Below are 27,602 nucleotides of genomic sequence, written 5' to 3'. Positions count from 1 at the left end.
AAAAAAAACAAAGGTTTTATTTTATAACTAAATATAGCGTTATTTCTTATAGGGTGGAAGCTAACAAGGAAGCGCTTGACAGACTGACGGAAAATAAACATTTTATTGCTGTTAGCCCACCCAAACTTTCTCCTCCTACTGATAATGAATTGACACCGATTGAGAATTTATTAGGGGTGTATCTAACGGTACTTCTATACTAATATAAACTGAATATAATTAATAGAAACACATTATTTTTAATTTCACAATAAATATTATAGTAACATCACGTATTTTTCTCAGTCGTATCCTTTTATTTAATTACATGAGACATCTCCTTTAATAGAAGAAATTCTATTGGGTGAATGCACGCTGGAAAATAGCTTCAAAAGACAAAAATTTTTGGTATATGTCTTGTAACAAATGTAAGAAAACTTCCAACGCGAACTTTGGAGAAATTCATAAATGTCGATTCTACAAGTACGAACAATCAAAAGCTATCCCAAGGTAATTTCTTCTATTAAATATAAGTTCAAAAATTTACTAATTATTACTTTAGGAACAAAGTACATAATATATGGCTAAAAATTTTAAAAAAAAACACATTCTTTAAGGTAAATGCTTTTGTACAACTTGAAGACAAATCGGGTTCGTTAGATGCTACCGTCATAAGAGATGCAGCAGAAGTGTTACTGGAAAGTAGCGCCAATGACTTAATGAACCATTTTCAGAAGGTACAACATCATATTCAACATCCTTCGAAAATGCTTTATTTCTTAACAACAAACATGTCACTCTATTGAAATATATTTCATCGACCACAGGAAGGTATTAAAGAACTCAATGACGTTGTCAAATTGGAAAGTAATACAGAGCTATTCTTTTGCCTCAAGGCAACAAAAAAGTGCCACGACCCACCTGAGTACCGCTTTGTAATCATATTCGGGTGTTCAACTCCTCAACGACAAATCAAGTTGATTCCTCAATTGTTATAGAAGATGCAAACAAGCAAATTGAAATGGAAAAAAAATTCCAACAACGAAGACGTAAAAGGCAAGAACAAGGTGTCTGGACGACCCGATGACATTTCCACCGCTACTGAAGAAATCAATCCACCACATGCAAAAATGCCTCTCTTCTAACCATCAAATGTACCTATTGAAGTAGAGTCAAAACCCAAAAAAAGGACTCACACAAGCTCCAAAACCGATGATGGAAACCTCAAAAGAAAAATATGAATGAATAACATCTATGATACTTTTGCGACAATTTTGTGACAGTAGACAGTAATCAATGTTCTATTTTGTATTTTTGAAAAAAGTAACATGATATGTCTATATCTTTGTCTATGTACAAGACTTCAGATTCCATCGAATAGCAATAAATTACTACTCTTGAAATTTAAAGTTTGTTGTACGCGTCTTACTTTCCTTTTTCTCCTCTCCATTGCAAATACAGTGAAATATTACGATGTTAAATTATTCCATTTCAAAATTAATATCATAGCTTACATCCAATGATTCTGTTTTTAACTAATGAATTCACTTTTTCTTCAAACAGTAAGCTGATATCAACATTAAAAACTAAACAATTTTTAATATTAAAAACGCTAACATAACGTTCAATAGAATCCTGCCCGTGCAATTTTCAAAAGATTCTATTATTAATTTTAGCGGTTTGAAATTCTTGATGATTTAGCTGCCAGACAACATGTTCAATTGTCTAATTTATTTTAATAAAATATGCCCCCTTTATTTTGAGACGTGATATTTCATCATCAATGTTCTTTATTTAGCATGTCTAATGAGTAATTGATCATAATCAGCCTTGGTGGATGGATTAGCATCTATTTTAGCCGACATTCATTAACAACTTATTATTTTTCGAGCTGATTAAGCCTCTATTTAATAGAGATTAAAATCAGATTTTTAATAAATTTTGATAAGAGTTGATAAAATAAGTTTTTGAAAAATTATGGATCTTATGAATTTTTTAACGATATCAAACATAGCTAATGTAACTTGCGACATCAAAGTCAATGAAATAAAACCACCCTCCACTCACCAAAAATCACCCAAAAAATAAAATAAAATAAATAAATAAATATAAAAGAATCCAAAACCACCCGGCAAAACCTATTAATGTTGAAAATCCGCTCCCGCCAAATATTCAAACCCTCGAATGCAACTCCCGCCATATCCAAAATCTTCAATTCTATACATTCTTTTCTTGTATTTCTCGTATCAGTCTGTTCTTTTTCGAGAAAATTTCTACTCCGCAATGAAGATCCGAACAATTAAGCTCCGAGAAGTTCACAAGAGCGATAATGGAGAGAGTTCTTTTTGTTCCCTTTTATGGGACCATAGTGGTCAGCATATTGTCACGGCTTCATCCTCCGATAATTCGATCTGTATTCACGATGCCCTTTTGCCTTCGAACGCTCCTAAAATTCTTCGGAATCACCGAGAAGGTGTCACTGCCTTGGCAATTAGCCCTAATTCCACCTGCCTTGCTTCTGGATCTGTTGACCATTCTGTCAAGCTCTACAAATTCCCTGGTAATTTTTATGTTGGAATTTTTGTGTTCAATTTTTTGACAAACTGTTTTTTAGACTTTTTGGTCGTTTTATTTTTCTGAATTTTTCGTCGCTGTAGTTTTTGGGGGTTGAATTTAAGCTCGATTTGCTTCCATTTAAGCTCAAAATCGCAGAAAAGAGGAAAATAATGATTCCATGGAACTGAGAAAACTGACATTATGCAATATTGGTATACCAAATGATGACTTTGATTGGAATTTCAGAAATTTTATTAAATTGATTTGTTTGTGTAAAATTTATCTGGGGTTCGTAGTACTATTATGAGTTTTAAAATTAGTCTACACCCATGTTTAAGGAAATGATTTTAATTTGTTTGTATACATTTATGTCTTCATTAGAGGTTCTTCTGCTCGCGGAAAAGGCTGCAAAATAACAGTTAATTTGTTGCCATAATATTAGGAATTTATCTCCCTAAACTTCATGGCACATTTTTGATATTTGTTTGTTTTATTATATGACAAGTAGGCAAATATTCTGTGAGCTTTTTCTTCGTTGCGTGTTCTGAATTTTCCCCCGATGCAGTTTTATTGGCAGTTGAATCTATGCTCAAATCTGGTCCCATTAAAGCTCAAAATCGTGGAGAAGAGGAAATAAACATTACATGGACTGGAGAAAATTGATATTATACAATTAGGCTATACCGAAAACAATTGCTATGGCTTCTGAGCTCCACAATTAGGATACATGGCTTTGATTTAATTTCAGAAGTTGTAATAAAATTATTTTGTTTGTGTAAAATTATTTGGGGTTCCTAAACTATTAGGATAAACTGCCTGACACAGAGCTTCAAAGTGACTATTAATTTTTACCTTAATATTAGGAAATGCACCTCCTTAAAACTTCATGCCACAAGTTTGTGTTCATTTGGGGTTTATTTATTGCCAGATAATTGTTTTGCAGTTGACATATAGGTTATTTGAGCCTTTACTAATTTACTTTTCCATGTCACCCGTTTTGTCAGGGGGAGATTTTGAGACCAATATCACCAGATTTACATTGCCACTTCGTGCCCTTTCTTTTAACAAATCTGGCACCATGTTGGCAGCTGCTGGTGATGACGAGGGCATTAAACTTGTTAACACAGTTGATGGAACAATTGCAAGAGTTCTAAAAGGACATAAAGGATCTGTCACCAGCTTAGCTTTTGATCCTAAAGGCGAATATTTGGCTTCACTTGATTCCGTTGGAACCATCATTTTCTGGGAACTTCAATCTGGAAATACAATTCATGTCCTCAAAGGCCTAGCTCCTAACAATGGATCTGATATTTCAGTTATGAACATACTTGGTTGGAGTCCTGATGGAGAGATGTTAGCTGTTCCAGGTTTGAAAAATGATGTGGTGATGTATGATAGAGACACTGCTGAAAAGCTATTTTCTCTTAGAGGAGATCATTCAGAACCTATTTGCTTCTTGTCTTGGTCACCTAATGGTAAATATATGGCTACATCTGGAGTGGACAGGCAGGTTCTTATATGGGATGTTGACAAGAAGCAGGATATTGAGAGGCAGAAATTTAATGATTGCATATCTTGTATGTCATGGAAGCCTCATGGCAATGCATTGGCAGTTATTGATGTTATAGGAAAGTATGGCTTATGGGAATCGGCGGTGCCATCCTCGATGAGATCTCCAACAGAGGATATTCCTAGTTTACGTTCAAGTGGCTTTGTCTTGTTTGACAATGAAGAAGAACCTGGTTCGTCAGGTAGTTTGAGTGATCTCAATGAAGATAGCCATGGTGAATCAGAGCCACCTGGCAGAAAAAGATTACGTAAACAGTCTATATATGATAATGATTGGGAAGAAGACATTACTGATGAGTTGGAATCTACGAGGAAGGTTGAATCTCGTAAAAAGCCTTCGAATGGTCACAAAAATGACCTTAATAATGTAAAGAAGGGAGTAAAAAACACTATAGCAACTGCAGGGCCAAAAATGCAAGAAGCTTTTCAGCCTGGAGCTACCCCTGCTCAACCTGGAAAGAGGCACTTTCTCTGCTACAATATGCTTGGAAATATAACTACAATGGCGCATGATGGGTACTCCCATATAGAGGTATACCGTATTTTCTTCCTCATGATTTTTTAACTGCTTCTATCTTAAAAGTAGTCTTTTGAATTGAATTGTACTTTTCTTGAAAATCATAGTTGTTATTAATAACCAAAGGGACAAAAGTTATTTTAAAATTTAATGAATGTATTTGTTAAGTTCATTTTAGAAGGTGCTTCGATAATATCTGACCAAACTATTCTCCTAGTTAGCACCTCACTTTCATCATAACAGACAAAATGTATGAATAAGATTAAAGCACCTGGTTCCAATCTTCATTTAGCCATTTATCGTTTACCTAAAAACTGATAAAGGATGAAGAAATTGGGGCATCTGACTTGCATTATTGTGATATTTCAAGCTACTTGTCTACCATGAGCTGCTGACAAATTATGGTGCATGACTCAACTGCAGATAGATTTTCATGATACGAGTACTGGTCCACGAGTTCCTGCCATGACTGATTATTTTGGTTTCACAATGGCTGCTTTAAATGAGAATGGAAGTGTATTTGCCAATCCAGGCAAGGGTGAGAAAAATATGAGCACACTCATGTATCGCCCATTCAGTACCTGGGCAAATAACAGTGAGGTCAGCACTCTTCATCTTTTATTTTATGCTTTGGTATCCCTGAAAACCACCATGCCAAATATGCATTTAATCACCCTGCTGATGAAAAGTATTTAGTTCATGGCTGATATTGGTTTCCTCATGAAAACATAGTGGTCTATGCGTTTTGAAGACGAAGAAGTTAGAGCATTAGCACTTGGCAGTGATTGGATTGCTGCTGTTACTAGCCTTCATTTTCTTCGCATCTTCACTGAGGGTGGCTTGCAGGTTGTAAAATTAAATATATAAACTATTAACTTAATTAAGAGATTTATCCAAAAACTGCTACTTATACTTTTTATTATCATTAGTACTAGTATGTATATGCTTTTCACTTAGATAATCTAATTTGTGGATTTTTATATCACAGAGGTACGTTCTCTCCCTCGACGGGCCTGTGGTTACTGCAGTGGGATTCAAGAATGAACTTGCAGTTGTCACTCATTCCTCCCCTTCTCTTCCCTCTGATGATCAGGTATTACGAGAATTTACCTTCTATGATCTTCTATCTATATTATATATTAATAATATATTACGTCAATAAATCAACCATAAATTAGGCACAACCGGATTGACAAATAACAAGAATATCTTTCATTTTTTTTTCTTTTTCGAAGTATTTTGTTGAAGCTCTGAGCAATCTTATTTTCACACATTTGGTCCCTAAGTATGCTAGTGTAATATAATATAGGTAATTTCAGCTGTAACTTATTATATAGCTCTAGATTGAATATATTTTCCGCATTACATAACAAAGAGGTCACTAGATGACATTTTATATAGTTAATCATTATGGGCAGTTTATATCATACAATAAATTTAAATCTTTTCCCCTTATAGATGCTTGAGTTTAGAGTGTTCAACATCCATAATGGGACTCAATCTCTTAGAGGACGGCTACCTCTGACTCCTGGTTCATGTTTGACATGGTTCGGTTTCAGTGAGGAAGGCCTACTAAGTTCTTTCGATTCGAAGGTGCACCATCTCTGACAGAAATGACATTCTATATGTGTGTCTGCATGTGTAATAAATTGAGAGATAGCTGATACAAGTTCATGTTATGGAACTGAATTTATATAGGGGGTCTTAAGGGTCTTCACAAATCAGTTTGGAGGTAGTTGGATGCCACTCTTCAGGTACTACAAGAGACATAATTTTTGCAGTATTTTAAGTAGAAGAACACAGATTAGGTATCTAAAATTTGTTGTTTTACAGTTCCAATAAGCTAAACAAGGAAGGTGAGAACTATTGGGTTGTTGGACTGAATGCAAACAAGTTATTTTGCATTGTTTGTAAGTCTCCTGAATCCTTCCCACAGGTATAGTCGCTCTTCATGGATGTTCTTGCTGCACTGTTACGTAAATTACATGCTCATGTTTCCTTAATTAACGACTTTTGCAGGCAACTTCCAAGCCTGTCCTCACCTTGCTCGACCTCTCATTCCCTCTTGCTTCATCTGATCTTGGAGCTGATAGCCTCGAGAATGAATTTATGATGGACAACATGCATCTGTGCCAGGTGATTTACATAATTCTGCCGATTCAGTTATTTGCTAAAACCATACATGTTAGAGTAATCCAACAATGGTGAAGGCATTTGATGACATCCTGGGAATAGATAAATTATGCTATTTTGAGTATTTTCCATTTTTCTGTCCCTTCGGCATTTATGACATTGGTGGATACTTTGCATGTCCTCTCTTGTTGAATTAAAATATTGAATATTTCTGATAAATAAATTGAGAAAAATAATGAGAGAATGATATATTTTACCATCATTGATCAACATAACACGTACAGGTGTATATATGCACGAGCTATAGATGAATATGATAAGGAAATAATTCACAAAAATAAAGGGAAGGAATATGGTACCAAAATCAATCAAGCCTAACTCCATCCTTAATTGCAGACTCAGAAAAGAATAGAAGAAATGGTAGCTGCTGGTCATTACGACACCTCACTTGACGACAAGGCCTTCAACTTGGAAGCTTCTCTAGACAGATGCATCTTGAGGCTCATTGCTTCTTGCTGCAATGGTTAGTCTTTTTACAACAACTGGACAGATTTCCTATGTCATTTCTTTTCTCTTGCATGATGAATGGTGGACAACTAATTATGCTCGTCTTCTCGAAATTTTCAAAGGCGACAAGCTTGTGAGAGCCACCGAACTAGTAAAACTTCTATCACTTGAAAAATCAGTCAAAGGTGCTATAAAGCTTGTGACAGCACTGAAACTACCAAATTTGGCGGAGCGCTTCAATGACATATTGGAGGTGAAGTTATACGAAAGTTAATTTGATTCGTTCAATCTCTTTTGCTTGTTTTTAAGTTTTGATAGTTATCACTTTTCATTTCTTACAGGAAAGGTTGTCCAGTGAAACTGATCGAAAAACAGCCCTCCCTCAAATGACCTCCCACTGTGATGCCATCGCGAAAACTGCTAATGTCATTGACAAGTCTTTTACTGCACCAGAAAGTAGTAAAACATCAAAGAAAGCTTCATCTCAAACCCAAGCGTTATCAACCTCCTCTCTCTTTACAAAAAAAGGAGCTGTTGAGGAACCGTTAGAATATAAAGACGAAAAACTTGAAGAAACTCGAACAACAAAATCAGAAAAGGCTGTTGATGTGAAGAGCAAATCGAAGGATGCTAAGGAAGTAAAGACTGTAGAAGAGACAAAGAAGATCAAGGCTGTAGATCAACTGACATTTAATCGCCCATCTAATCCCTTTGCAAAGTCTTCAAGCAAGCAAGAAAATACATCTTTGTTTGATTCTCTCAAGAATATGAAGAAGGCTGACATCAAAGGTAAAACATAAGAAGATTATGCTTCGTTAGCACATTGAAGCCAAAATAAATTCTATTGATGATATCTTTAGTTGACTGGAAAATGATGTAACATATGTGCTAGTTTAGGGTTTTCCTTCTTTCTTTTCTTTTTTGGTCTTTGTTTACTCTCTTCAAATTGAGTCCTCAAATTTTGCAATTAAGGTCACTCAATAACCAACTTTCAAAACATGTCCTATTTCAAAACATAAAAGTTAAACCTTTGTCTGATGACCATTATTTAGAAAAAGTAATGTTTTGAATACTGATTCTTAACAGAATGCGTGATTAAAATTTGGGGAAAAGTTTTGAGTTCATGTGCATAATCTTATATTGTGTGAAAATGTGGTTGAAAATGAGTATATAAAAAAAAAAAAAGATTTTCAAATAATGATCATCAAATGGGAGCTAAGTATCTAGTTCATAAAATTACTCTCAAAAGCCATTTTTAATATCCAAAATATTTGTAATTTTTACACGAACAATTTTCCTTTAGGTTTTGGTATATTTATGAAGGATGCATAGTATCTGGGAATTCAAAGGGCTTTGTTAATTGTGGAAAAAAAAAAACATTGCTATTTGAAAAGGGTATATTGTAAAAAGAAGAAAGAGTCTACTCAGAAATTTAATGGGAATAAGAGATAGCTAATAGCCTAATAGGAAGAAGAGGGGCATAAGAAATTCTTTTAAATATTCTCTAACAGCACTTGAGGCATGCATTTTAAGTAATGAGAAGATTTTTATCAATAACAACAATTAATCTTACACCATTGAGATTTCTGATGCGATGATGAAAGAGACGCTTGATGAGCCTTCCAGTGTGAGATAAAACCTTTGCCATGATTCCGAGACCATGGTTTCAGCACTGCAAGTTAGTGTCCTGTTCTCTTATTAAACAAATATGGTTTCGAATTTTGCTATGGGTACAAAAAATCCATTAAAGAACCAGTATAGGATTTTAAATTTGATGATGTGACACAGTTTATTAAAACAAAACAAAACAAAACAAAAAAAGAAAAAAGAAAAAGAAACACCATCTCCAGAAACCAAAAAACTGGGAAACGGGATTTCATTCCACCATTTCCCCCTTCTTTGCGTCGAGTCCCACCAAAGAATATCGCACCACTAATTTTCGCTCCATCTTCGGTGTAACTCCGACTCATGGGTAAATAGAAAGACTGGTCAGGGGAGTTGGATTTCATTCCACCATAGCAAAAAACAATTTACGTGCCACTACAAAACCCACCATTAATTTTCAATTCATCTCGGACGCAACTTCAACCGGTGGGTAAATAGAAAGACTGACCAATGCAACTCCTATCACTGGGTAAATAGGCTGGGCAATCAATTTTCAATTCATCTCTGACGCAACTTCGACCGGTGGGTAAAGAGAATTCGGCTCGTTCTATTCCTTAATACTAATAAATTGGCTGGGCAATCAAATTCTTTTTATTTTCAAATTCTCACTCTCTTCCCCCACTTAGTTGCCCTCACTTCACAAATTGGAGTTGAAACTCATCTATAGTTTTCTTATTTCAGGATGTTCGGAAAAAAAAAAAAACCATGGTATCCCAAAGCTGTAGATCATGGACGAAATTGAGGACGATGACGGTCTATCCATTTTTTTTTCACCAACATTTTTAACCATCTCATGGTGTTTCTATCACATGAAGCTTTGCATCGCCGGGGATTGTTCGCAAGTCGATTGTTCACGTGGATGGAGATGAGTGACTATGATTGAATGGTGGACTCTAACATGGTATTAGCTTCTTCATCCCTGGTCTTTTGCGACGGTGAGTGCATGAGCGGAAAGTGGATGGTGATTTGGGAGAAATGGAAGAGACTTAATGGTTGAAATGGAAGAGACATAATAGGGCAAATTTCTGTAGTGGGTTTTTTTTTTTTTTTTTTTTTTTTTTTTAATAGGCCAAACCACATCATCACATTTAGGGGTTCTGTAATCCCTTTTTAATAGGCCATGCCACATCGTCACATTTAAAATTCTGTAGAGGTCCTGTAGTGGTTTTCTGTACCCATAGCAAAATCCTTTTAGCAAAACTATCCTAAAGTAATATACTACATGGGACAAAATTGATGGCATGGTATGCCGTCGACGTGGGCCGACCTTCGGCTTGCAAAATCAATAACTTGCACTTATGGTAGGCAATGTACTGTTGGAAAATTTTTTCCACACAGAAGATGGAGAAGAAACAAGAACACGAAATTATAGTAAAAGGCTTAAGATGGAGAAGAAACAAGAACACGAAATTATAGATAAAGGCTTAAACACGAATTCTGTTGTCCTCGAACAATATTTTGGCTCCCTCTTGAATTGAATTTGATGCTTAAAGGAATATTGACAAATGTTTTGAAGGAGTAATCAAGCTTTGCAACAGAAAAACACTTAAGTACTTAGTTTTTTCTATTAAAATTTTAAGAACACTTTGACAGACATTTGAATAGGAAGGAAAGAATATTGAATTCTATTTTTTAAGAATGAAGATTTGATGCCATGTTGTTGAATTATATTGATGACGTGATAATCTATCATATATTTATAGATTTCAATAAATATCCACGAAATAGTGTCAAAAATCTATGAAAAGTTGCAAACTTTTCACCAAATGCCATCAAGAATTCAAACAAAAATCAACCTTAACAGCTATTTTTTAGTTTTATGTGATCGCATAGATCAAACCCTTGATTAATCATTAAGCCCTGCATGTCTTTATGCGACCGCAGGCTATAAAGGCTTATGAGATCGCATAGGCGAAAGTTTTGTTTTCCTAATCCCCTTTTCATTACAAAGCTTCTTTTATTGATTTTGAACAATAATTTCAACACAGACTGCACCACGAAGGCAACAATGTGGACACCACGAGGGTAAAATGTGTGCACATAATTAGGGTTGGGTCGATTTTTTACACAATCTAAATCCAACCCAATACGATCAGTTTGATCTAAAATTAAACTAACCCAACCCATCTCAATCAAGTTTGGTTGTTTTGGGTTGAATTGGTCGGTTTAGACATTAAAAATTATAAAGATATACTTGATAATAAAAATCTATCAACCACGATTAGGGATGTCAATGAGCCAAACTTAAGGCTCGGGCTCGGCTTGGATAAAATGAGTGAGCTATTCTTCGGGTCTGAGCCGAGCCGAATTTTTCCTTGACCAAAAAAATTAGGCTCAATCCTAGCTTTCAGCTCGGACCTTTTCGAGCCGAGCCGATTTTGATTTATTTATTATTTATTATATTGCCTTCTAAATAATTTTTATTTATTTATTTTAGTTAAATACTAATATAGGCCCATGACCCTGAGTCAACGAACCACACGAGTCGCTGCCCGACCATAAAAAATGGGGCTCTGCTCGAGCCTTGATCGGAGCCGACTCGGAATTTTCTGAGCCGAGCCATAGGTGACCCGAGTCGACGAACCCGATTACCATCCCTAACAACGACGCTTTAGCTATGAACAAAAACTTGTAATCAGACATGAAGAAAAATGCATATATTATACAAATTATCACTCGCTTGAAGGAAAAAAAAAAAAAGCCTAAAACCAAACCGCAAATTATCACATTTGCAAAATATAAATAAATAATCAACTTAAAATTTAAATTTAAGAGTACTAAAAGGAGTAAAGGCCGTTGATTAGCGTCAAATCTAAACACAAATAGAGTTGGCGATGGTCGACATGCTTGAACGAGAGAGAATGAGATAGAACATTTGAGAGAAATGATAAGATTTTGTATATTAGGACCCTGAGGTTTCAACTTTATATATATTATTATTATATATATTATTATTATTATTATTATTATTATTATTATTATTATTATTATTATTTCAGCAGTGGGTTGGGTTGGATGGGTTTTAACCCAACAGAATTTTAAGAAACATCGACCCAAATCGATCGGCTCAATTAGGGTTGATTGATTTTCGTGAATTGGTTTGATTTTTGTCCACCTCTACGCATGATGACACACATAGGCGCTAATACAGGCATACAGAGCATCAAAGGTGTGCACATCATGGCACGTGAGGCAGCAATAGCTAGCCAATGATTTTGTGGAAATAAATTACAATGGCCCACATCATCTTCACTCCTACACTTCGATTCATCTTTTGTGGCTGCAGTTGAAGTATTTATAATTTGCACAATCATGTCGAATCAAATCATCCAACAGGGATCAATTTGCCCATTCACACACACATAGGCGCTAATACAGGCATACAGAGCATCAAAGGTGTGCACATCATGGCACGTGAGGCAGCAATAGCTAGCCAATGATTTTGTGGAAATAAATTACAATGGCCCACATCATCTTCACTCCTACACTTCGATTCATCTTTTGTGGCTGCAGTTGAAGTATTTATAATTTGCACAATCATGTCGAATCAAATCATCCAACAGGGATCAATTTGCCCATTCACAATCACACTACTTCTTCCAACGATTCTCACCAACCAAATTAGACCCACAATCAATTCACACCATTAGCGTTGGCAGAAGGCCTAAGGTGATGGCCCTAAGAGCTTCAGCCACCGTAAGATCGCTCACTCTTCCACCATCTCCACCACCCCGCAAGTCATTTTCTTGTTCTAAACTCGCACCAAAATCTTTGTCTCACTCGGCTAAAACTACTCTGCCACTATTTGTGCTCTTCACAGTTCCTCATGAGGCCAATGCTCTTGCTATTTCTAAAGAACAGATTGTCTCTTCTCTTGAGCAGGTACAGCTTTAACCATCACGTGTAAAAGCTTAACCGATTCATTTTAGGATACGCTAACTTTTTATAATTGGGTGGGTTGAAATTATATATTTTTTGTTTTGTTATTTCAATCACTTTCTTGGCTTTCACTAGCTTTATTTGGGATAAATCATGATGAATTTTGGAGTATGGATTGATATTTGGCGTTTTCTTGAATTTTACTTGAAACCCAATTTTTTGGATTCAAACCTGCTATGCAGCCAGGGAGGGCACTGACAGACCCCTCACAATAGGGGAGGATTTTTTTGAATAATGCTCCTTCGCCAGGGTCAATAACAGGAAGTGAGGTGATAGTGACGTGGCAGTGTGGGGATTGGAACTTATTTATTTATTTATTTTTAAACTGCCGAATTACATATTGACACGATGACACGTGTCCCATCTGTCATTGACTCTGTCATTGTAGTACAATTGGATCTATTTTGGGCATTTTTTTTCTTGTGTCCCCACAGGTCCCACTACATACAGGGCAACAAGGGTGACAATTTCTGAAGTTTAATTCTTTTGGACTAGCTTGCTTTTGCCGTTTTTGTTGGTAAATTAAAGTTGTCTTAAAATGGTTCCTCATTGTTGTTGAGAAATTATTTATGTGATGTCCCTCAAAATAAACATCATACCGAGCCCAAGGCTGGTGCACGGGCTCCTCCAACTTATAAACTGAGTAATTTTGCTGTATTTCAGGTGGAGTCGACAATCAATCAAGTTCAAGAAGTAGGATCCAATATTTTCGATGTTGCAAGGCAGGTAATTGGAGTTGTGTTGGAAGCTGTGAAACCAGGAGTTGATGTGGCATTGCCTATCCTAAAGCAAGCCGGAGAACAGGCTGTGAAGATTGCATCTCCTGTGGTTTCCGAGTTCTCTAAGAAAGCACAAGAGACGATGCAGAGTTCTGGCATTGACACACAGCCAGTAATAAGTGCAGCTAAGGTAATTGGATATTACTTCAAGTAATGCCGCGTGCTTGCCAGAAATTATGGATTCATATAATTGAAAAGGTCCTGTTTATCAGGTTAGAAACAAGGATTCTATACTAGTTACACAATCAAATTATCATGGAAATAATCATGGGAAATCCGTATAATATCATGGAGAATGTGGAAATAGTTCCATGTATAACATATAAACTTTTTTCCCGATTTGAAGCACATATATCAACTTGAGTTTCAAATTATATTTGAAGGAGTGTTGGATTATTCATAAAACTTTTGACTGGGAAAATGAGAGGAAATAAAGTAGTCATCGGTACAGTCTTCTGAATTCTTTTGTCTGCCTATAGATTAAACATGGATTAAAAGGACTAGTCCAAACAATTGACGAGCAAGAAAATTGCATTATCTTACAAGGGTTGGGACTGGAACTTATTGAATTTTTGTGCTATTCTTTTACAACATTTTTTCTTGAAATTTGAACTTTAGTTTCTCTAAAAGTTGTCTTTAGGTAATAGTATATTACCTAATCTTTACACAAATTAGCCATGTAGCTCAATTATGATCAGGTAAGGTTGTAGGGCTGTATTGAATCAATAGTGTGAAAACAATTTTGTGCTGATTGATAATAATCCACTGATCATCTGTTCTGATTTTCAATTTTGTAACTATCTTGCAAAAATCATGAGAAAAAGCAAAGACGGAGTTAGCATTTTAAGTATTTAAATATTTTGCAAAATTCAAATCAAGGGCGTTGGAATTTTCGGTTTGGCGAATCTTTTGAAATCACAAGATTGTATATTCAATATTTGGCAGTATGTTTGAGTTACAGTGTGAATTTATATGTATTGATATCATTCACCATCTGTAGCAATTATTCCGAATTAGGGTTCTGTGTTATTGAATCATCATGTTAAAGCTTCAGCTATTAGAGAATGGAGATATTTATTCTTTTAAATTTTGATACTCAACACGTCCCCCCCCCCCATGCAGGCCGATTCATTGTTTATCTAAGATTGAATGGGCGATAGCTAGACTAGATACTATGTTAAACCGCCTTATTTAATGGCATAAGATTTTCGAGGAGACTGACTTATATTATAATATTTACTCTTCAATGCATGTATTGTCCATGCAATTGTAATATCAACTTAGAAGCAATCTTCATGGTGCAGACAGTTGCTGATGTAGCACAACAAACAACAAAAGTTATCGATGAGGCGAAACCTATAGCCACTTCCACTGTTGAGACTATCTCATCGTCAGATCCTGTCAAAATTGTCGGGGCTGGTGGTGTATTATTCCTTGCATATCTCTTACTTCCTCCCATCTTTTCTGCTATCTCTTTGAGCTTTCGGGGTTACAAGGGTAACTTTTCTGCTTCTATTGATCTCAGATTCTCACAGTTTCTTCTTCCCGAGTTCACAAAATAAATTGCTTCACTTTGGGTATTCTGCAAATTCATCAGCAGTTTTTTCATGTTTTCTTAGATCTTATGCTAAGCCAGCTTTTAAGACTGATTGATATTATTAATTTTTATATAGGTTTTGTCACTTTGTCAAATGATCTTCTCATATATTCCGAATGCTTTTCTTAGGTGACCTAACTCCTGCTCAAACTCTTGATCTGATGTCCACAAAGAATTACCTTATGATCGATATAAGATCAGAGAAAGACAAAAACAAGGCTGGTGTTCCTCGCCTTCCCTCCAGTGCTAAAAACAAATTGATATCGATCCCGTAAGTGAATTTTCTTTGAGAATCTTTTTTTAATATATATAAAATATCAACGTTGAGCATCTTAATATTGTCTTTCACATGTTTTAGCTTCAAAACTGTATTGTATCAGGATATCACATATTAAATAACTTTATAAACAAAACTGAAACTTTTGTCATAACTTGGAATAAGCAAAGAGGAAGTTCTACTTGACAAAAGGCTTCTATTTGTTTAAGGTTTATTGCAAGATTTTACATTCTTGAGTAAAGACTAAATAAAACTGGCTACTCTCTCTGTACTTGTCAGTTTAGAAGAATTACCTAGCAAGATCAGAAGTCTTGTAAGAAATGTGAAGAAAGTGGAAGCTGAATTAGTGGGAGTGAAGATCTCTTACCTGAAGAGAATTGGTAAAGGTTCCAACATCGTTATATTGGACTCGTGAGTTCTATTTTCCTTTTGCTCATTTGTTACTTTGATATAAAAATAAATATGTACCGACTACTTCTGAGCCTCGCTGTCTTGTGGGCTTATAAGCGCATTATGTAGAACACTCCCTTAAAAATTGACTTATAAGGGGAGGGCGCTAAATGTGCTTATAAGCCCAACAAGATACGACTAGAAGTATCGTTTTTCATATAAATAATTAGCACGTTCATTTATAAGCTTAGCCAAACATGCTCAAGTACCTTGATTTTGTACTCATTTCGATAACTCAAATTTATGAAATGTCTAGGTACTCGGATTCAGCTAAAATGGTTGCTAGAGCACTATCAAATCTCGGCTTCAAGAATTGCTGGGTTGTGACCGATGGTTTCTCTGGAAGCAAAGGTTGGTTGCAGAGCCGATTAGGAATAGATTCGTATAATCTATCTTTTGCTGAAATCGTGTCACCGTCACGAATCATTCCTGCAGCATCTAAACGCTTTAGTACGTCCAGTTCGTCCAAATTGCTTCCTGGTGGCTCAGAGTAACATTATTTTTTACCCTCAATTTTAGACCATTTTAGAAAATTCTTCATTTTGCTTGACTTCGGTACATTTCTTGTTGTAATTTGTATTTGAAAAAAAGGGTGGTGTATTCGACAGCTTGATCAATGTTAATGAGTATGATTTATACTTGTCTGTAAAAAACTTTGTTCTTCAATGGTATTTTACGATTGTCGATAATCGATGCATAAATTTAAGACGATAAATTATAAATATAAGATAATAGTAAAAAAAATTTGTTATGTATCCTCAATATTTGAAAAACTTTTACTGCTAAAATTGAAAATCAGTTATTCAGTTTTTAAAGTCAAGGATCCCCAGACCAGACCCACATTGCGAATGGAGACTTATTTTCTGCTTTATATTTTTAAATTGCAGTTGTATTTAAGTAATAATATTAAATAATTAAAAAAAGTATTAATAATTCTCATAAAAACCAAATTTTTAGTAGAAATATTGATGACATATATAATTCAAAAATCGATAAACATTGTGAAAAATTAATAGTTAACTTTAACTTAAAATTTTTAATAATTTTTTTAGCTAAACCAAACAGTCCTTTGTCGTACAAGCGGGTGATTAGTTGGACCATGAAGTCCATCGTTACAACACAACCTTATCGTTACATCCGCACTCCGTGTCTCTACTTATACAAATACATGTAAGCTCTGTACATCTGAAATTCAATTCTCAGCAGCATAAAAAACATTCAAAAATGGAGACCCATAAATACAAGTCCCTCGATTGTATCACTGTCGCTGATATATCGGCGTTAGGCATACCAATTGAAGTCGCCGATCTGATTCACGGAAAACTCGCCGGAATAATTCGTGATTGCGGTGCTGGAACTCCCCAAACATGGCAGATGATTTGTAAGCAAGTTTTAAGTCCGGAGCTTCCGTTTTCCTTCCATCAGATGATGTATTATGGATGCTACAAGGAATTTGGACCTGATCCTGTTGCTTGGATACCTGACTCGTATGTGGTTCTGTTTTATTTTAAGTGTTTTATTATATGATTGTTCATTTTGTCTTCGAAAAGCTTAAGGGGTTATTACCAGTTATATATTTAAATTTTGGGTTCAGCGCGCTGCATACATTCTTTTTTGGTTAAATAATGTCAAGTGCATAATTTTCATAAATGGGTGGCAGTAAGCCTTGAACCTTTTTAGTCTAAAAGCTTAGCATAAATCAAATATAAAGAGGAATAGTAATGGATTTCATGAAATGTGAGGTTAGTTTATGGGTTGTGATTATGAATATGATTGACTTTAACTAAATTTATAAACCATCATAAATTGGTTGCCAATTGGGGGCTTACTTGTTAAGAGAGTTTAAATCTTGTCTTCACCAGCATGTAACCATGTGAATTGAAGTTTGAAACTAAAAGAGGATTTGTGAATTCAACCTAAAGTACTAATGAAAATTTATTTTAATTAATATATGGTATAATTGTAAGATGGATTCTGTTGTCATATACAATTCAAACCCAAGATTCCCAAAACACCGGAATTGGAGAAGAAATTCTTTTCTTTAAAAAAATTGACTTTTAACTTTTATCAAGTTCTTAAAATTTTGTATCAAAAGAGCTGGTTAAGTTTTAAACTTTTGGTTGTCAACCAGGTATATAAGAAGTAGAAGTAGAAAAGATTGATTATTAGTAGTATAAGAGAAAAAGGTGTTAGATTATCCAATTTTTAACCATCAATGAGCTAAATTTGTGCATAATTTCCTATGAACTTGTTATATCAAGAAACAATAAACAAGTAGATGAAGCATACCTAAGAAAGTTTAGGTCATTGGCATTTCATTGGGCAATAAAATTGCATCAGCTTCATGTTCTATAATTTTTGGAGGGTATTTACAATTCTGGTGAAACTGAATCAGTCGTCTCTGATATTGTTCTGCACATCATTCAGTTACAAATACATTGAATTTAGTGTAAACTTATCACTTAGAATTGGTAATTTTAATGTGTTCTTAATGAATGTTCTGTTACAGGGGTAGTGCAAATTTAACTAATGTTGGCCAGCTATTGGAGAAGCGTGGAAAAGAATTCTTAGGATCAAAATACAAAGACCCTATTTCGAGCTTCCTTGATTTTCAGGAATTTTCTGTCTCTAACCCCGAGGTAAACAATTAAACACTTTAACTTGATCATCAAACTATTAAGTCAACATGATTAATGATTTGTTTTCCTAATCAATGTTGCTTCTTATGTGTTCTAAAGGTTTATTGGAAAACAATATTAGAAGATATGAATATCTCCTTTTCAGTTCCTCCTGAATGCATTTTGCGGGAGGATCCTACACACCCAGGTGGTCACTGGCTACCTGGAGCACATACAAATCCAGCAAAGAATTGCCTGTGTCTAAATGGGAAGAGGAATCCAGATGATATTGCCTTGATATGGCAAGATGAAGGAGCTGACAAAGTGCCTGTAAAAAAGATGACCTTTAGAGAGTTACGCTCAGCAGTTTGGTAAGCTATTTTTGGTTTGGAAGATTTGTTTGATATTTATAATTATTTCATCATGATGGTTTAATTATTGGATTTGGCAATTTGTGATTTTTTTTGATAAACGCCAAAAAAATATTTATTTTTATACTTATCTCTATCTGTTTTGTACAATGTATGGTAGAACATAAATCATACATGATAGATGTTATGATGTTCTTAGCTGGTTTTATTTCTTGAAAACTTTCTCTCAAAATCCTATTAATGCTAATTGCTAACTGACAGCATTGCTTATCCTTCAATAAAGTGTATTCCCTAAAATTTATTTTGCATAGAGAGCAGGCACCCATTGAGGTGGACTTTTTCTGCTATTTTTATCCTCCGCTAGAGAGTTTTAATCTTCAATATTTTCTTTTTACTACAATTTTCTTGAATGAACACTTCAGGACTTTATTATATTTGAATTTAATAACACTAACAGAATATGTAGGTAAAACTTGTGCATTGAATACTTCCATAGAAAATAGGTTATGGAGTAGATGAGAATAACGACAGTGTACTTTCACCACAATCATAGAATACTTGGCATAAAAAATAATACAAAATGTAAACTTGCTCAAAGTGAATACAGGTTGTTGACTTTTCATATTATCGAAGATTAAAAGGTCCACTATTGTTGTCTCCACACGTCAATATCCTTTGGCAGAAGGCTCATCTTCCCATATTTGACCTGGGGACATATGAAAACTCGCCTTATTAAATTTTTTCCTTCCCCTGTTGGTATTTGAGAGGAAACATGTATAAAAGGATGTGGAGACAATAAGCAGAAACAGAATTATATTCAGATAAATGATGCTTTATTCTTCTTAAACTACAAGTTACCATTACTGGCTTTCGATTTTCTGGTTTCTTATTAATGACAATGTACCACCTCTTCGTTGCATGACTTAACTGGAAATTACTCTTACTTGAAAGGAAACATGCCTAAAAGGGAACAACAAAAATAATCATGATTGTGCAAAATATGCTTTATTCTTATAGATTCCTATGAGATAATGTGGTCCCCTTTTGATTTTCTGCTTTCTTATTAATAACAACATACCACCTCAATGCTGTATAACTTAGTAGTATTATGGATTGCACTGTTTTGGTTTAAGGGTTAATTATATGAATGGTCTTTGAACTTTATCAAATGCTACTATTTAATAACTGAACTTAAAACTGTATCTCAATGGTAATTGAACTATGCACCGTGTTATTCATCCATAACTCATGTTGACGGTTTTTGTTGAATCTAACTGAAATTCCAATGTGTTGGATGGAATTCCAACTTGGTCAAATTTTGAAGTTAATCATTGCCAACTTGGAATTTTTGTTAGATTAAACAAACGGTGTCAACTTGAGTCATGGATGGGTAATGCGATATATAGTTCAATCACCGTTGAGATACAATTTTAAGTTCAGTTTTTAAGTAGTAGCATTTGATAAAGTTCAGTGACCAGTCATATAACTAACCCTCTGGTTTGAAAACTGCTGTCTGGTGGTATTGAGAATTCGACTCCTGATTTCTATGATGCTATATTGCTCTTATTTTCTCAACAGTTTATGAGCTTTGCTGTTAGATGATGTCAAACTCTGTTTAGAACTTTCCTAGGTTGGTTGCATACGCAATTGAAACCCTGGGATTGGAGAAAGGATCTGCGATTGCCATTGATATGCCCATGGATGTGAATTCTGTGGTGATCTACCTGGCCATAGTTCTTGCTGGCTATTTAGTTGTGTCCATTGCTGATAGTTTTGCACCAAGTGAAATATCTTCAAGGCTTAAAATATCAAAAGCAAAAGCAATTTTCACTCAGGTGAGTGCTATTTATTCTTATCAGGAGCATCAAAAACAATTATTATTATTTTTTTTTATATTTTTATTTTTTTTATGCCTGAATTCAATTTTGTCTGTCTTCATCTATGTAGTCAGTTAGACCTCTTTTGAGAAATACTTGGTGGATCTTGCACAAATGTCAAAAATGTAATGCAAATGCCTAAATGAGTTAATGAAATTGGGTTTCTTTAGTAATGTAGCTTGTAGTGCCTTATTCTCGATCATAATTTTGGAGTATAAAGAGAGAGAGAACGATGGAATGACAGGATCATACTGATATGTTTCACGAATTCACATCTTATAAGAATTCTGAGTTGACAGATTTTCTAAATATTGGAGACCATAAGTTTTGGTTTCTTGTCAACAAATGACAACTCCACCAACGTCAGCTTCTGTGGCATGATGACCTTTAGCAGTATTGTTGTAAACTTGTTCAATAATATCTAAAAAACATTAAGCTGATAAGTTGTGCTTAAAGATGAAAATATAGACCAAATTATAAGGGTTTGAAATACCCCTCTTAACAAGGTTGACCCTTTAAGATGAAATATCAAGTTTAATACGGTATCGGAGCCCATTAAGTTTTAACGAGCAATTTGATCCAATTAAGACTCAAAAAATGAACACGCGAATTTTTAAATTGATCTGCTCAACCGAGCCACCAACTTGCGAGGGCATGTTAAAGGATAAAATCCCACATCGAATAAAGAAGAAAATGTTCACCAATTTAGGCTATTCTTTTTAACAAGATTGACTTTTTAAGATGGAACCTCTAATTTTAACAGTGCTAACTTATAAAATTTATGAATTGAAGTATCAAAGGTTCATATAGGGATAGCACTTTGCCATTTTAACAACTTATGTCCGTCAATTTGTTGCTTTTAAAAGTATTAAGTCCCAAATTTTCATCACTGCTACTTGCAAGTCACTGAAGTAGAATAAAATTTATCTTAGAAGTTAATGTGTTTGAATGTCTAATTAATGTTTCTTTCAATTCCATTTTTGAGCAAAATATAGTTACATGAAATTAGTTGTCTAATTGTTATCTACCTAGGAGCAGATGAGAAGAAGCCTGCATACTTCAATTATGGAATTTTTATTTTTTACTGATTTTATCGATTTGGTGTTCAACATTGAAGTCATAATGCTCGGTGCTGCTATCGCCCATATGAATTGTTTTCAACTCATTCCCCTTTTTTAAAAATGAATTACTATTTTTAACACAGTATTCTCGTTGCAAGCATATTTGCATGATGTTTTTGTTTAAGTTCAATCAAATACTGTATCTTTTATTCTCTTTTGCCTCTCTTCTCTAATATCTAAATGTATCTAACTGCCACTCCCAGGATCTTATCATTCGTGGCGATAAAAGTCTACCCTTGTACAGGTGATTACTCACTCCTTTCTCCCCTCTCTCTCCCTTTCTGATGAATAAAGCTCTACTGAAGGGAAGGAAGGGAAAATTCCACTTTCAAAATATACTCAAATGAGACTAATCAAGATCTTAACCAACCTTCAGGCAAAAGATCCATCCACTAATCCACATAGTTTAGAGTTCACAGAACTTCAAATTACAATCCAATGCGCAAAGGGCAAGCACAGCAACGGACTTGAAATACTGTTAACTTAATGCCAACTTAAAGTTCTGCTCACAGTTTTTTTGCTTCCTTTCCCGATTTTTTACACAACATATTTCCAACCAACACATAGTTCTGCTTTATTATCAGCTTAGCTTCCAAAATGATTTTTCTAGCAACTATCAATAGAAAGAAATTGGATTTCTTAAGGGAATTACTGTTTCATAATAACTTTGATTTATCCTCAGGCATAAACCGGGATTACCAATTCAACTCCACAATCCTGCACAAAATCCTCATGATTTCTGAGTACACTATTTATGCTCACATTCTTTCATCTATATTTTAGTCCTCACACCCATTGTGTTGAATATTGCAGTAGAGTTGTTGATGCGCAATCTCCAACTGCAATTGTAATTCCTACGATAGGTTCCAGCTTCAGCATGAAAGTGCGTGACTGTGACATTTCTTGGCATAGTTTTCTTGAGAGAGTAAATGGATCCAAGTAAGCCACTTTGATCAATATGACTATATTGTATTTTCTTCCATGATCTTAAACTATGTTAAATAAAAGGGTACTCCTTTGTTTATGGTATCTTTAATTTTGACCCTCGAAGTCCAGTTAAGCACGGCTAAGATTGTTTCCTAATTGTTAAAATTATCACTTGAAACATTTGGAAAAACAATTGAAATTTGAGTTCATAACTTTCCCTAGCTTCAGCCAGATTTGCATCTAACTGATGGCAATGTGACCAATAATATATCTGATAAATAAATTAGTTGCATCTTTATGCTACAAATTTGTTCTTTGTTTATGCTATCAATAATCCCTAAAGCTCAGTCCCGTTAAGCAAGACTAAGATTTCTTACTAGTTGAAAATAGCATTTGGACATATGAGTTCATAGACAACCATCTCAACCCGAAATTAAATCAAAGCAATTGTAATTGGACCAGTAATGTTTCTGATAAAAGATTAGTCCAATCTTGCATCAATGTTTTTGTAATCCATCTCATTTCTCATATGACAACTTATATCTAATTTTATTGGTTTGTCCATAAGTAATTCTAGTAACACAAGGAGGATGGCTTTTAAAGTTATATGTAAACAGCATGCTTTTCCTTTTTCTAATCACTTCCAAAGAAGAGTATCATGTGCGAAGAATAACTGATAAATACTTCTATTCTTGAAATCTGGGAATGCTATAAAGGCACTTCTAATTAACTTTTTGAACACCACTGTACTCAGTGCCATAGTTGTGTGAGGATGTTTCAGGATCTTTTGTATGTGCTTCATAGCTTTAAGTTCTTATACTACCAAACTCTGATGCTTGTTGCCATAATTGTTTGTTTTCATATCAAATTTGTAGAGAAGTCGAGTTTGTTGCAGTAGAAAGACCAGTTGAAGCATTCACAAATATTCTTTTCTCGTCAGGGACTACAGGTACATACATTAGGGATCAAAATTATCTTACATTTCATGCTTACTTGTGTGAGAAAAGACGTCAAAACTGCAAATAGAAATGTACTGATGCCATTATTTTCCAGTCTAATCAATTTTATCTCTCGTCCTGCATAAAATTCAATATTGTAGATGCCGAAAGAGGGTTATGGCCTTATTTAAATTTCAACTCTCCATTTCGGCCATTTTAACCAAAGTAGGCCCTTGACAGAAAGAGACCTTCAGCAATTTAATAGTGTACTTTTGGACCTGTAAATAATGAACATTTGCCTAACCATAACATGTTCGGCAACAGTGTCAAGGTAAATTGATTACAAGAAACTACATGCTAACCTGATTGTGTTGTTCCCTAGGGGAACCAAAGGCCATTCCATGGACTATCTTTACACCTTTCAAAGCTGCTGCTGACGGTTGGTGCCACATGGATATTCATAAAGGTGATGTAGTGGCCTGGCCTACTAATCTTGGATGGATGATGGGGCCTTGGCTTGTTTATGCTTCATTGTTAAATGGGGCTTCCATGGCTCTCTATAATGGATCTCCACTTGGTTCTGGATTTGCAAAGTTTGTGCAGGTGAGACATTCTTTTGATATTGGACCTTCCTTTTTATATTCCTAGCTAATTTGCATTCTCCATGACGATATAAGTGATTCGGCATTCTTTTATGATGCTAGCAAATGTCCTAAGATTCTCATTTTTATATAATGTGTACAATTTGATTAAAAAAATGTCACTGCAAATCGAGTATAACTGGCGGAAAAGGAGGGGGATATATCCCTCTATACCACTAAGAACAAATGCAGATCAATGTGACCTGTTATTCATGTATTTATAATCGTGCATGGGAATATGCTTGCATTATATTAAATTATGGCTCAGAGCTACAAATGTGAAATGTTGTATTTCTATAAAAATGAGGGAAGCAATCTATGAAATTTGTTGATAAGTTTCAAACTTGTAACATTACATAGGTAGTACTACTTGATAATTTTGAATTGATAAAGAATCATGTTACATATCGCTTTCTCAATGTTTCTCAGAGTATAGAAAGGTTGATGTACAATGAAAATTGATCAATTTATACATCTTACATAATGCACAAACAGCTGCTAGTACATGATCATCATGATTGGTTAGCTAGAAGAATTGGAGCGAACTTTTTTCTTTACTATGTCTTATAATAAGAATTGATCTAACTTTAGGTACTCCAAGACTCCCAACCCCAAAAGAAAAATAAAAGGTCAAAAAATAAGAAAGAAGAAGAAACCATCATCTTTGCCACTTCATTGGGGTTATATAAGTTTCCAGAATTCATGGCAGTTTGGCACTTTTAAAAGTCAGTCAGTCACATTACATAACCAAAAGACTTATTTAAGTTTGGTTTTAGCTTCCTATTTTGTACTGATGCAAAATCCTACTGTTACCTTGTAGGACGCTAAAGTAACAATGTTAGGCGTGATCCCAAGTATTGTGAGGACATGGAAAAGTACAAATTCTACTGCTAGCTATGACTGGTCGGCCATCCGGTAGGTTCTGATATTACTTTTGAGACTTCATCATATATAGTAGTCCTAATGTTACAACGAATGTGTGAGAGAATATGTGTTTTATTTTTCTAGTCAATCACTTTTCGTTCAGTTTAACATTTTCCTTTTTCATGCCTTTTGAGTAATACATGAGATGAGACTTGCTTCGAAATTTCCTTTCACTTGGTCTAATTACATTTATTGCCCTATGGTAGTTGCTTTGCATCTACTGGTGAGGCATCTAGTGTGGATGAATACCTTTGGCTGATGGGCCGAGCTCAATATAAGCCTGTGATCGAGTATTGTGGAGGTACTGAAATTGGTGGCGGATTCATAACTGGTTCATTGTTGCAGCGTCAATCTCTAGCCGCTTTTAGCACACCAGCCATGGGTTGTAGTCTATTTATTCTTGGTGAGGACGGACTTCCTATAGTAAGCACCAACTTACCTTTCAGCTGAAACAAATCATCAATTATGCATGTTCTCTCTTCATGATTGCATTTAATTATCTGTGTGTAAAATCAAGTCATATGTACTCATATTTAGCTAATATTTATTGAAAAATTGCAACAATTCTGAAGAGAACTTGTGATACTTTTCGTCCACATTATAAGACCATCCTTATTATCTTTATTTCCAGCCACCTGATGTTCCTGGGATTGGTGAATTGGCCCTTGGTCCACTCATATTTGGAGCTTCAAGCACACTATTGAATGCTGATCACTATGATATCTACTTCAAGAAAATGCCAGTATGGAATGGAAAGGTGCGTAGTGATTCTTCAACTTTCCATCGATCATGGGTTCAGGACTGACTCTTCTGTGCCCATACTTAAATCTGACAGGTTCTTAGAAGGCATGGTGATGTGTTTGAGCGTACTGCAAGAGGATATTATCGTGCACATGGTCGTGCAGATGATACAATGAATCTTGGGGGCATTAAGGTCTGCCAATATCTTTAGAAATATAATGTTAAAGAGATATTGTTGTTGAAGTAACATATACTGTGGGGAAAATTGCATTATTTGTTGCCAACCTATCGTTTCCATAGGAAGTTGGTCCCCAAGTTGCACAATCATCCACCATCGATGGAAGATGTCCCAATCTTGTTAAATCATCACGTAGCTCTCGTCTATCCAAGTTAAGTTTGGCTTCCAACATGGACCGACATCCAAAAATTTGAATAGACACGTTTTCACGTGGGCTATGCAATAATTTAATGAAGATTGGATATTTTCAAACGCTGGGGCTGATTGTGCAATAATAGTTCTAAATATTGGGGTTCATATTGTGTCGTTGATCCACGTTTTGAGCCTCGTAAGTTAAAGTTAATGGCCTTTCTAAAAGCTTCATCACTATGGTAAAACGTAAGGTATTAATTTTCCAGGTGAGCTCGGTTGAGATAGAACGGATTTGTAATGCAGTTGATACTAATATCCTTGAAACAGCAGCAATTGGGGTACCACCTCCAAATGGAGGCCCTGAAAGGTTGATGATTGCTGTCGTGTTCAAGAATTCAGACGAGTCGCCAAATGATTTGAAAAATCTAGCTGCATCTTTCAATTCAGCACTGCAAAAGAAATTAAATCCTTTGTTCAAGGTTTGATTTATGAATACATGATTGTAATACAAGAATATGGTCTATTTGTTTCCTCATTATGGCTAAAAATTGCAGGTTTCTAATGTGATTCCCCTACCTTCCCTTCCAAGAACAGCCTCAAATAAGGTTATGAGAAGGATATTGAGGCAGCAGTTTTCTCAAAGGGAACGAAATCCTAAACTGTGATACACAACTTGTATCGAAGTTTCCTAGCTTGCTTAATCTATTAAACGGGCTTTATACATTTGTCATCGTAAATATATATGCCTCTTTTTATTGAATATATTTGTTTTTATTTGCTGGACATCAAAACAAACGAAGGTACTCTAATTTTTTTATTTATTTATTTATGTATTTTTTTTTTTGAGAATTGATATTGTTTAGAAGGAGTTAATGGGACAATGCTTTTAACTCTTATCAAATATGAAGTTACTTATTTTCATAATAAGGTAGGAGTTACTTCAAACTAAGTAATCGTGAAATTTTCATTTGGATCTGTTTTAAAAATTTTGAGGTTTATGGACATGAATATCTATTAGGAATAACTTCTGAAATTTCCAAATTGAACCTTGGTATTTATTTTCAACTTAGATCTTATGGAAATTATTTTTTATTGAATAATCATAC

At 34.8% G+C, this 27,602-nt stretch overlaps 3 protein-coding genes across 3 annotated transcripts; all 3 read left to right on the top strand.

The window, feature by feature from the left end:
- The first annotated feature begins 2,193 nt into the window (after positions 1 to 2,193).
- On the top strand, positions 2,194 to 8,291 carry LOC111401886 (WD repeat and HMG-box DNA-binding protein 1). Its single transcript, XM_023029851.1, has 12 exons — positions 2,194 to 2,539; positions 3,540 to 4,636; positions 5,045 to 5,221; positions 5,354 to 5,467; positions 5,610 to 5,714; positions 6,080 to 6,214; positions 6,320 to 6,375; positions 6,455 to 6,557; positions 6,641 to 6,757; positions 7,151 to 7,277; positions 7,384 to 7,514; positions 7,603 to 8,291. The coding sequence occupies exons 1-12, from the start codon at positions 2,263 to 2,265 to the stop codon at positions 8,059 to 8,061; spliced, it is 2,898 nt and encodes a 965-aa protein (XP_022885619.1). The 5' UTR covers positions 2,194 to 2,262; the 3' UTR covers positions 8,062 to 8,291.
- A 4,171-nt stretch (positions 8,292 to 12,462) lies between these two features.
- Positions 12,463 to 16,657, top strand: LOC111401885 (calcium sensing receptor, chloroplastic). Its single transcript, XM_023029850.1, has 6 exons — positions 12,463 to 12,808; positions 13,529 to 13,774; positions 14,949 to 15,141; positions 15,371 to 15,512; positions 15,798 to 15,929; positions 16,225 to 16,657. Exons 1-6 carry the CDS (start codon positions 12,599 to 12,601, stop codon positions 16,460 to 16,462), a joined length of 1,161 nt encoding a protein of 386 aa, XP_022885618.1. The 5' UTR covers positions 12,463 to 12,598; the 3' UTR covers positions 16,463 to 16,657.
- A 433-nt stretch (positions 16,658 to 17,090) lies between these two features.
- Positions 17,091 to 27,305, top strand: LOC111401884 (probable acyl-activating enzyme 17, peroxisomal). The gene is made up of 14 exons (XM_023029849.1): positions 17,091 to 17,455; positions 18,478 to 18,607; positions 18,707 to 18,957; positions 20,588 to 20,792; positions 22,159 to 22,199; positions 22,769 to 22,894; positions 23,758 to 23,831; positions 24,203 to 24,423; positions 25,282 to 25,376; positions 25,592 to 25,808; positions 26,017 to 26,142; positions 26,221 to 26,319; positions 26,763 to 26,975; positions 27,051 to 27,305. The coding sequence occupies exons 1-14, from the start codon at positions 17,193 to 17,195 to the stop codon at positions 27,159 to 27,161; spliced, it is 2,172 nt and encodes a 723-aa protein (XP_022885617.1). The 5' UTR covers positions 17,091 to 17,192; the 3' UTR covers positions 27,162 to 27,305.
- Positions 27,306 to 27,602: the final 297 nt, after the last annotated feature.

This window comes from Olea europaea, chromosome 10 (genome assembly GCF_002742605.1).
Source record: "Olea europaea var. sylvestris chromosome 10, O_europaea_v1, whole genome shotgun sequence".
NCBI classification, from domain to species: domain Eukaryota; kingdom Viridiplantae; phylum Streptophyta; class Magnoliopsida; order Lamiales; family Oleaceae; genus Olea; species Olea europaea.
This window is presented reverse-complemented; position numbering and strand designations above follow the sequence as displayed.

What these genes read in the sequence shown, in the direction of transcription:
- LOC111401884 (XM_023029849.1), top strand. Translation starts at nt 17,193, where the DNA reads ATGGAGACCCATAAATACAAGTCCCTCGATTGTATCACTGTCGCTGAT. An exon ending in AAAAGTCTACCCTTGTACAG is followed by an intron (nt 22,200 to 22,768) that starts GTGATTACTCAC and finishes TGAATATTGCAG; the next exon opens with TAGAGTTGTTGATGCGCAAT. An exon ending in GAGAGAGTAAATGGATCCAA is followed by an intron (nt 22,895 to 23,757) that starts GTAAGCCACTTT and finishes TCAAATTTGTAG; the next exon opens with AGAAGTCGAGTTTGTTGCAG.
- LOC111401886 (XM_023029851.1), top strand. Translation starts at nt 2,263, where the DNA reads ATGAAGATCCGAACAATTAAGCTCCGAGAAGTTCACAAGAGCGATAAT. An exon ending in TCACTGAGGGTGGCTTGCAG is followed by an intron (nt 5,468 to 5,609) that starts GTTGTAAAATTA and finishes TTTATATCACAG; the next exon opens with AGGTACGTTCTCTCCCTCGA. An exon ending in ACAACATGCATCTGTGCCAG is followed by an intron (nt 6,758 to 7,150) that starts GTGATTTACATA and finishes CCTTAATTGCAG; the next exon opens with ACTCAGAAAAGAATAGAAGA.
- LOC111401885 (XM_023029850.1), top strand. Translation starts at nt 12,599, where the DNA reads ATGGCCCTAAGAGCTTCAGCCACCGTAAGATCGCTCACTCTTCCACCA. An exon ending in AACAAATTGATATCGATCCC is followed by an intron (nt 15,513 to 15,797) that starts GTAAGTGAATTT and finishes TGTACTTGTCAG; the next exon opens with TTTAGAAGAATTACCTAGCA. An exon ending in AACATCGTTATATTGGACTC is followed by an intron (nt 15,930 to 16,224) that starts GTGAGTTCTATT and finishes TGAAATGTCTAG; the next exon opens with GTACTCGGATTCAGCTAAAA.